General features: G+C 39.9%; 3 protein-coding genes across 3 annotated transcripts; 2 read left to right on the forward strand and 1 right to left on the reverse strand.

The window, feature by feature from the left end:
• The first annotated feature begins 201 nt into the window (after window positions 1–201).
• On the forward strand, window positions 202–1530 carry LOC132262830 (clavesin-2-like). The gene is made up of 3 exons (XM_059762268.1): window positions 202–983; window positions 1045–1333; window positions 1416–1530. Exons 1-2 carry the CDS (start codon window positions 297–299, stop codon window positions 1297–1299), a joined length of 942 nt encoding a protein of 313 aa, XP_059618251.1. The 5' UTR covers window positions 202–296; the 3' UTR covers window positions 1300–1333; window positions 1416–1530.
• A 634-nt stretch (window positions 1531–2164) lies between these two features.
• Window positions 2165–4484, forward strand: LOC132262831 (clavesin-2-like). Its single transcript, XM_059762269.1, has 3 exons — window positions 2165–2867; window positions 2930–3204; window positions 4313–4484. The coding sequence occupies exons 1-2, from the start codon at window positions 2223–2225 to the stop codon at window positions 3182–3184; spliced, it is 900 nt and encodes a 299-aa protein (XP_059618252.1). The 5' UTR covers window positions 2165–2222; the 3' UTR covers window positions 3185–3204; window positions 4313–4484.
• Window positions 4450–6567, reverse strand: LOC132262409 (UNC93-like protein). Its single transcript, XM_059761681.1, has 2 exons — window positions 5653–6567; window positions 4450–5206 (listed from the first exon to the last, which is right to left on the reverse strand). The coding sequence occupies exons 1-2, from the start codon at window positions 6565–6567 to the stop codon at window positions 4499–4501; spliced, it is 1623 nt and encodes a 540-aa protein (XP_059617664.1). The 3' UTR covers window positions 4450–4498.
• Between the last annotated feature and the right edge of the window lie 3445 nt (window positions 6568–10012).

Here is a 10012-nt window from a genome sequence, read left to right on the forward strand (position 1 = left end):
TCAGCCAGACATCATATTATAGATTGCCATCTGAAATGGAAGGGCAATTTACAATTACACTTATTATTCTATGGTAAGCGAGTATTTTTTCCCACTTTACATCATCACACGAGCATTTATTAGGCATGGAAAACGAATAAAATTAAAACATTCGGCTAACCTTGCGAGCGGTGTTTTTGCACTCTTTTCTTCCACTTCATTATTGCTCGTCGCGATCAAGTTTCAGTCTCCGGTGATCTTTGAATGGATTAACACCTCCAAAATTGTTAAGTGGTGAAATTTGTGGGTAGACAACAATGTCGCAAAAATACGACGGGAGCAAATTGAGTGATGAATTGAAGAAGAAAGCTTGGGAAAACTTGCGAGAGGATGAAAATCTGCGATGCCAGGCTCTTGAACAGTTCAGAGAATGGATTACCAAGCACCCAAAGATCAAGAAGTGTCGTATGGATGATGTTTTCCTCTTGAGATTCCTTCGGACAAAGAAATTCTCTGTCCCGGAAGCTTGTCAGCTGCTCGAGAAGTATCTCACAACGCGCAAAGTTCTACCTCAGCTTTTCGATAACCTTTCACTGTCTGATCCGGCTATTCGTCATTTGATTTCGAGTGGCGGCGTCATGCTTCTGCCAGAGCCGGACAAGCAGGGACGCCTTGTGATCACATTCGATCCTGAGCACTATGATCCGAACAAGTACACGACTGTGGATGGGATCAGAGCCACGAATCTGATCCTGGAGCTGGCTAACCTCGATGAGAGATCTCAAATCTGCGGCATTGCTCATGTCATGGACTGGGCTAAGCTCACACTCCCTTTCATGGGGATGTGGACGGTCTCACAGACAAAGAACTTCACTCGTTGCTGGCAAAAAACCTTCCCATTGCGTCATGGAGCTTTTTTCTTCGTCAACATGCCAGCCTTTTCATTGGCGTTCTCGAAGCTCGTAATATCTTGTCTGAGTGAGAAGCTGAGAGATCGAATTTACGTAATGCCCGGAGTTTTTCCACAAATTACATATTCTTCGACTCATGTTCTTCGTCTTTCAGATGGTGAAGGACTGGGAGAGCGTCCATGGCGACTTAGGTGCATCGATCTTGCCTAGCGATTGCGGTGGGAAAGTTCCTCGTAAAGAGATTGCAAAGAAAGTTATTGAACTGGCCGAGAAGCACCGCGAAGAAATTCTTGCTCTCAATGACTTCGATATTGATGTATCTGATGTTGACCTCAATTTCGGCAACAGTTACGATGCCGACCTAGACTCAGCGATCGTCGGAAGCTTCAGAAAAATCCAAGTTGATTGACATGCAGTATTGTATCAATTGAACAATTAAAATGGTAATTTATGCTTCAGACTTTAGCACTGCAACTGTACAGGAGATCATTAATCTTGCATGAGATTAATTGTATATACTTTCAGTATCAGTATTTTCACTTGGGACTGGATTTGGTGCTGCGTGGATGTCACAAAACAGATAATTAATTACAAATTATAAATGAGCTGGAAACAAGAGAACATTTAAAATTTTTGTATACGGTAGAATTAATAAAAACTTTTTTTCCTCTTTTTTTTTATTGTATTTTATGTGTTTCTTCTTGTGGTGATTAAGTTGCGAGTTTTAGGCCTATAATGCTCCGCAATTCAGTCCTCATGATGATATGGATCGCCAAAAGCGCGAGCAGAGAAGGTTTCTCTAGCATAACATGGTCAAGGGCACTTTAACCGCGAGCATATTGAAGTGTTTCACACACATTAACACATTCAAATGTAATAAAACTACCCATTAAAGGTGTAAAGAGAGACTGTAAGATGATTGAAGCACTAAGAGATAGTATGCGAATTAATTTTGCGAAGGTGAGTTTCTTGCTGAATAAATGATAAATGAATATGAACTTATATACACTTTCGAGTTGAATTGTTTGTATAGATAACGAATTTCACAAATTTTTACCATAATTTATGCAAAATTCTTGAATTGAATAAAATAATCTTTATAATGAAATGCACAAACTTGATAGCGAAAAATGAATTTTAAAGAAAAATGCGTCACTTAATCTTTGTGTTTAAATCATAACAACTCTGATTCGCTTCCACACATTTTATATAAAAATTTTCTTAAGAAATTGTTTTCCCAGGAGTTGCAATGATTTTCAGTCACAATTTTCTCCTCAATTGATACACACACTCGCTGCTTTTTTAATTGGAAAAGTCTCTTTTAATTAAAATATGGATAAAACCTCACTAAACGCGCGCGACGATGAAAATCTTAGAGCGCAAGCTCTTAATCAGTTTCGTGAATGGATATCGAAACATCCGCAGATAAGGAAGTGCCGAACGGACGATCAATTCCTTCTTCGTTTCCTGAGAGCAAGGAAGTTTTGTGTAACTGAAGCGTGCCAATTGCTTGTGAACTACTTATCTAGGAGGAAGATGCTGCCGAGTATATTCGAGAACCTCGACTTCAAATCACCAGAGATTGATTTCTTCATTCAGAATAAAAGTGTTTATATTCTTCCCGAGGTGGACAAGCACGGACGTAATGTACTGTTTTTTGATGTGGGACAAATGGATCCGAAGCAATGCACAGCCTTGGATTGCTTAAGGATGTGCAATGTTTTATTTGAACACTTAAGCATCGATGCAAGGTCACAAACCAACGGAGTGGTTAAGGTGGTTGATTGCACAAATGAAGAATTTGCCTTTGTGGCCATGTGGACACCAGCGAAGATCAAGGAATTCTCTCAGTGCTGGCAAAAAACCTTTCCTATCAGCTTTGCAAAGATTTATTTAGTTAACATGCCCTCTTTCGCGAACGTTGCGCTAAACCTCTTCAAAACTTTTATCAGCAATAAGCTTAAGGAGCGAATTAAGGTGAGAGACTTGCTGACATAAAAAAAATCGAGTTTTTATAAACGTTTTTTCGCTTTATATAGACAGTTAATGGCTGGCAGGAAGTATTCGATGATTTGGGAAGAGACATCTTTCCGGAGGAAATTGGTGGCAAAACTCCATCAGCAAAGATAGATGAATTGTTCAAGAAAAACCTCCTTGAGACCCGAGAAGAAATTCTCGCCATCGGCGACTTGGATATTGAAGTCTCCAATACAGCTGTGAACTTTGGCAACAGTTACGATGCTGATCTCGACACGGCGATCGTCGGAAGCTTTCGCAAAATTTCTGTGGATTAACTCAGGCTTTACGCCAAAAAGTATGTGTAATGTAACTTCCACGAAAGATAGAACGAAAAGTGATGCAAACTAGCTTAAATTAACGTCTCGTGATCAAGTCAAGAGGAACTTTCAATGAGTTGTAAGATTGTGAATGCTCAATTCAATCAAGATTGATTAGCAACTCATGCATATCAGTTTGAATGTTCATGCTTTTCAACACAGACATAAAAGGCTGTTTCACGATGAACGAGACTTTTAAACTCAAAATTGTACTGCGTAGGAAATTTATGGTAACACTTGAATCATTTTTTTTCCGCCGAAAACATCTATTTTTGATAAGAAGCACGAGGCAATGATAGAGTTTGAGCGGGAAGACTGATAAATTTGGCTGAATTCACGAGACATTTTTGAAACATGACGCGATAATTTGGTTAGCGGTGGCATCGATAATCACTTTTTCTCCATCACACGTGATTTATTGTCATTCTCTACACTGAACGATATAAGAGTGGTGAGTGAAAATTATCAATAGAGAAGCGGGATTACCAGGGAATTTGTCTTCGCGACATATCAGCAAGTTCACTTATATTGTGTGAAAATATCTCAAAAAGTGCTGTATATTTTAGCAGAAATTCGGATAGTTATACGTGCGTTTAATGACGTATGATTCTTCTCAACATTTTCATCTAATGGTTAATCCATTAGCATGCTATAGCGTGATAACTAAGAAAAGTCAGTCAAGAATAAAGAGTGGAAAATATAACTGAAGAAGTGTCTAAAATAGCACAGATTTTTTTTTATTGTATTTTCTTCTTTATCGATCGGGCACGATAACAACGTGATAATTAATCAAAATACACAATTCTTAGGCGAAAAAACGGAGCTTTCAGCGGAAGAGAGTCGATATCATGACCGAAAGAATAATTCATGGTTTTCAATGTGAATTAATTACGCGAAACGCTGATTGAGGTGAAAAGTTTAGTTCCAATCGAACAATTCCATTTTATTCTTCAAAAAGAGGGACACTTTCCCAAGGTTTTCTTTCATTAAATGGCTAGATAAAAAAGGTGGAAAGGGGAGAATGGGAGAAAAACGTCTTCTCATGCTTCTCATGGACTTAATTAATTAGGGATTTTTTCTTCGCAGTGAATAAAATTAGCACCTGCAGGAGTGATAAGATTACACCGACTCTCACTAAGGTTTCACGGGTGTGAAGGGGTTTAATGGGTGTGCGCTTTGAGATAAAAGCGAGCAGACAGTGAATAGGAATTGTATTTTGTGCCTAATAAATAATTTTATTAAAAATATCTCAATAATACACTGTCTGTAAATTCAATGCTTCGGATTGGATGTGATGGATGTGAAGCTGATGATGGAGAAGTTGAATCGCAGGCCTTCGGGAGTCGGTTCTTCCTGGACGTTGATGTCCTCATCCAGCTCGTCATCTTCGTCGTCTCGCTCCTCCTCATCCTCACTGTAGACCACATGTCCGTTGCTTTCCTCTGTGGGCACTGGATGATGATGGACAATCATCTTGCCGTTGCTCTCCTCGTGCATGGCCTTCAGTTTCTCCTCGCGATGCTTGTGGCGAACCTCCACAATCACCCAGCCAATGCCTCCGGCCAGAAGCACAAGGAGCAGAACAATGAGTTTCATTTTAGCGCACATGGCCGCCGAACTGGCGTACGTCACGACGAAGCCAATGGATTCCCAGAGTCGGAAGTTCGAGAAGGCCGCTTCCTTGTTTCGCCTGAAGAGTGCTCCGTACATTCCGTTGATTTGTGTCTGCCACACAGCATCGGCAACGCCCCAGAGGCCAGAGATTGCAAAGAAGATCATGGGTTGTTCGGGATTCGGCCGCCAGAAGAGCATCATGAGCAGCAGAGATCCGTGCAGAATGAATCCCAGCAAGATGATTGGAATCCTGCCGATGACTTTCATTGCTGACCCGAAGATGATGGAGCAGATTGAATCAACCACGCCGAAGCACACCATCACGTATCCGATAAGATGAATTCCCAGGGCGCAGGAAACAAAGGCCTGCAAGAGACAACATGCGGGTGTGAGTCAGAGAAATTGTGAGTCTATGGATTGTCTCGTGAGTGACGCACTAATTGAATCAGAACATTCATCAGAAAAGTTAATTATGTGGAGATTAGAGCATCGTTGATAATTTCATTGTAGAAATTCTTGAAATTTCGAGGTGTTGACGTATTTTCAACAATCACCAAGTTATACCCAAAATTTAGTTGGAGAAATTATTACGAAATTTACAGTAATTTTCGGCTTGTGGTTTTGTGATAAACACAGAAGATAATCTATGTGACAAACTCCAGATGTTTCCAGTTTCATCAGAATAAAGTCAGTTATCTCCCAATTAAGACATTTTAGCGCTCACTTTTTCCATTAGAAACCGCGCACATGTGCTCAATAATTTGGCAAAAAAATAAAGTAATTGGTAATAATTTCAGCAGTGTAAGTCAGACCTGTGTGAAATCCGCTGCCAAGACGGCCTGTTCCATTCCAATAAACACCGTGATGGGGATCAGGAAGATCTGGTTAGGCTTCTTGAGTTGCTTCGCCGTGGCAATCATAAGAGTCCTGATCGGAGTGGGTTTGGCGGCGACTGATCCTCGTCGGTTTTCTCCGTACCGCGACAGAGGATCTAAGAAGATCGCAATTATGGCCACAGCTATGATGATGCAGGCTAGATAGATTCCTGAGATCTTGTAGATATCAGCATCCGGAGGCCTTTCTAGGTTCTCATTCACATGAGCTGTGCAGAAATTGGCACCACAAATGTCCAAGTCAATCGTCACATTATCTTTGCTCTCCTTTTCGCTGGAGAGAACTAGACTTGAGATGAGATTTCCCCAGAGTTCGGCGGTTTGCCAGGCAAAGAAGAAGAAGCCGAAGAAGCGCACAATGATTGCCTCGACGGCCTGATGGGAGATCTTGGCGTACACTTGGCCCACTTGCGTCAGATAAGTAGCTTTGGCCGCCCACATAGGCGCCGCTCCGAGACCCAGGAGGATTCCTGCCGGAACGAGGGTGTAGAATCGCGGGTAAAACTGGAAGGCGATGTAGGGAACGTAGCACAGCATCGAGACGCACAGCGTCCACTTGGCTGTGAGCTTTCTGATCATGAGGGTGGGAATGAAGATGCAGGAGATGATCAGGGCGGCGTAGATTGCACTCAAGGATGTCACTCCCAAGCCATTTTCAGCATTTATCGATGACTGGAGATTCCCGACGCCTTGGAAGGCCGTGAAGTGCATCATAAAGGCCACCGAAATGGTCACAATATCTTTGAGAATCTGCCATTTGTCATGTGGGAATACATTCACCTTCGCGCGAGGCTCCCGAGGATCATCCACGTGTTCGACACTACCGTACTTCATAATGAGAAATCCTGGTTTTTCAGTCCTTTGATAGAGTCTGTGTGTTTGAATAAAAGTTCCACTTCAATTCGCACTGTGTTTTTTTGCCTTAGCCTTATCTGATCACAAAAGAAGAGGAAGTTCCTCTAAAGCACGTGCTCACTTGGTCACTTCATACGACAGACTGATGTGGTCTGCGTCGCATTTTCCACTGATCGGGTTGAGTATGAAAGTGTTTTTGGTCTAAATTTTTTGCCCTTACCGGTTCTATCCCCATCGGCTTTGGCAATGCCTGGAAGGTGCGAATTGGTGGAAAAATCCAATAACCATAAAGTGTCGTTAATCTTGCGTGTAAATTCACCTAATTCGCACTCTTTGACGCTCAGATTGACATGCCAACAATTCATATAATGACAATATGTATTATAATTGTTTTTTTTCCTATGAAATGGCCGTCCTTCTGGCACATTCTCGCTCATATGACGTCTTATCTCTGATTTCTCTTTATCATCGCTCGTCGCTTATCTTGAGCTGTGATTTTCCTCAACTTCTCAAGAAGGCAACTCATGCCCGAAACGAATCACTTCGCTCACAAAAAGCTGCCATGAAAAAATTGCACATTCAATTTGCCATTGATTCTTGTTCCACAGGATGAATTTTATCAACTTGTCGATTACCGTAAAGGAGAAAACAATAAAGAATGACGATGCTTTTAATACAAGAAAATCCCCGTGAATCTGTAAATGATGTTATAGTAATTTTAGTCTCTAAAATTAATACTATACTGCGTGAGTCACATTTAATCCAAATATTGTCACACTTGGAGTACTTTACTTTCTCATTTAGCCAATAAAATATTATGTTTATGAGAATGTTGCTACTCTGAAGGAGTTGAAAGTTTTCCCATTTCTTTTCCACCGCCTTGCTTCTTGCGTCGACGAAAGCCAATTAAGTGGTGAAATTGATTTCCATCGACTACCTGTCTCACCATCTCAATATCATCTCGTTGAATTACATTTCTATATTTCTTCCTCCCCAATTACTAAACTTCCCGCATTTTTCCCCCCACTTCCAGCGCAATTCCTCTCCCTTCGACCCTATAATCCAATTCTTATGGCAAGAAATCCATCGAGTAATTGTGTTTTGCTTACAATTAGCATGAGTTTATTGAATTTCCATATCCGATGAAAGACTCTCGGTATATTTATTAAACTTTTTTCTACTTCTTTAATGGGTCAGAATAGAGATTTTCTTCGTAGGAAAATTCTCCGTCTTCTGATATTGGAATTTTAATGAGGCTTTAATAATAGCAAAGTGCTTAAAGCTCTTCACTAAGCATCTCTGAGGGGTATTTTTAGAAAGCTCTTGAAACGCGATTTGAGTTGATAGAAATGAATCAATCCAAGATGATTGTAGTCAGACGGACAGACGGATAAACGACATTACAGTGCTATTCTAAAATGGTCTCTCTATACACATCGTTTAGCATTGTTGAGGCCATAAAATAGGAGTTAATTGTCCATCTAATGATCTCATGTTGCATCTCCGTGATTACTTGCCCAGTTTTTTCTGCTTTTATCTCGCTTAGGGCTTTCAATCCAATTATTCTGGGGCCGGAGACAAAAATTCCCTAAAGAGCGCCACGCGAACATAAATTTTCCCAGAGTGTGGAAATCGCAAAGCTCTACATTTCATCCAAGGCAATTATTATTCGCTCACATTTGCAGATTGCAAAGCTGAATTAAAGACACACTTTCTGAGGCCGACAAGTTGAATGTGTTTTGACAATTCCTGTCCTCAGTGTGGTTAATTTTGTTTAAAACACACAATTCGGTGAATTACGATTTAATGGGAAACTCACTGTTGACTATTTGGATTAGTTGACTATTTGGATGTTAAATTGAAATTTTTCATTAACCTGTAATAATCTAGGTAATCTAAATGCACACTGAATTCTATTTCGGATATTTAGCTAAAAGGTAAACGATGAACTTTTGTGATTAATTTAATTATTTTACATCGTATAAATTTCCATTAATGAAATTGTTGATGCTTGTATAATTTTAATAATAAACTTTGCATTTACTTGTATCTTTTATATCATTATTTATCTCATAAATATATCGCATGAAAGTTTAGAACAAACATTTATTAGTGTGATGTTTTCCAAAATGTTCATAAAATATTGATGGTTGTGCATCCTGCAAATGTTTGATTTAATAATTACAGACTGTTAATGAATACAAAATTTAATGTTCTTTCTGTAACTCAATCTATAGCCTCGAGTTATCAGCAATTTGGAGAAGGAATATGCAATTTGCACGAAATGTTTCTCTTTTAGAGTATGTTGAACTTTGAGAAAGTAAGGTAATACTTCTCTCAGGCGGGCGAGACTGAAAGATATTCAATCTGCCAGCTTAATGTCTTGGAGGCATTCTAATAGCTAATTTGAGGTTTCTTCATGTTGAGCACAAATCTCGAATTTAATTAATAACACAGCACATCCTGGTGCTTGAACCTTCGGTATTGTAACTCGAGAGTAGATTAATTAATTGTGTACGAGGCATAAACCTCTATACATACATCCACTTTGGCGCAATAATTTACATTTTCAACATTTTCTATGTGGCATTGTTGGTTGCTTTTGGACTTTTCCCTCGCTCGAAATGCGAGCACACTCGTTGAAATTGTTGTGGATAAAGAATATGTTACAGTGGGTACGAATTTCTCACTTGCCCCAACCGGCAATTGGAGCATGGGGAACATGCATATGAAGGTGGGGCGTGTGTTGAAATTTTCAGACAACTGTTGAAATTTGAAATTTAATTTCCGCCCTGCCAGAAGCGACGATCCAGGCATTACCTTGAGGGAAGTTTACGGATGGGCTGTCTTAGATCTCATTTCAATTGTAATGTGCAATTGATGAAAGAGTTCGTCTTGCGTTGAATCGAGCTCAACACCCTTCAGGAGCACATTTCACCACCAACTTTTAAACTCACAAGAGCGGAACAAGAAGTTGAACTCCATTCACTTTATCCGACCACTAATTGTGTGGTCCTCGAGCCACACATGCTTGGCCGCAGAGTGCAAAGCTCTGAATAAATATTAGATGAACATAGAGGGCAATTCAAGAGCCAGAGAGTGTAATTGTTCATTTGGATATTTGATTTGTGTAATTCATGGATTATGGACTTTACGTCTGCAGAGGACTTTATTCAATGAAAGGCATTTGGTATGTATGTTTTATAAACAAACTATGCGAGGAAACTTATCAAGTTGCAAAATCATGTAGATTTTACGTGGACTCTCTAGGTTTTCCGCGTCCATTGTTGTAACATCAGAAAAGGTTTCCATCTGGCAACTCCACACAATGCTATCATAGAAAGTTCTCTTGAGGTGTAAAACTCATCATGATGCTGAAAATGGAAGTTTGCAGCAATATTCTGCCATTCACTCAACCGAATTC

Source organism: Phlebotomus argentipes, unplaced genomic scaffold (genome assembly GCF_947086385.1).
Source record: "Phlebotomus argentipes unplaced genomic scaffold, Phlebotomus argentipes genome assembly contig_15, whole genome shotgun sequence".
NCBI classification, from domain to species: domain Eukaryota; kingdom Metazoa; phylum Arthropoda; class Insecta; order Diptera; family Psychodidae; genus Phlebotomus; species Phlebotomus argentipes.

Bases quoted from the DNA above. Each gene is read 5' to 3' on its own strand.
- LOC132262831 (XM_059762269.1), top strand. From the start codon at position 2,223: ATGGATAAAACCTCACTAAACGCGCGCGACGATGAAAATCTTAGAGCG. The intron at 2,868-2,929 runs GTGAGAGACTTG...CGCTTTATATAG, and splicing joins AGCTTAAGGAGCGAATTAAG to ACAGTTAATGGCTGGCAGGA.
- LOC132262409 (XM_059761681.1), bottom strand. From the start codon at position 6,567: ATGAAGTACGGTAGTGTCGAACACGTGGATGATCCTCGGGAGCCTCGC. The intron at 5,207-5,652 runs GTCTGACTTACA...TGTCTCTTGCAG, and splicing joins TGGCAGCGGATTTCACACAG to GCCTTTGTTTCCTGCGCCCT.
- LOC132262830 (XM_059762268.1), top strand. From the start codon at position 297: ATGTCGCAAAAATACGACGGGAGCAAATTGAGTGATGAATTGAAGAAG. The intron at 984-1,044 runs GTAATGCCCGGA...TTCGTCTTTCAG, and splicing joins AGCTGAGAGATCGAATTTAC to ATGGTGAAGGACTGGGAGAG.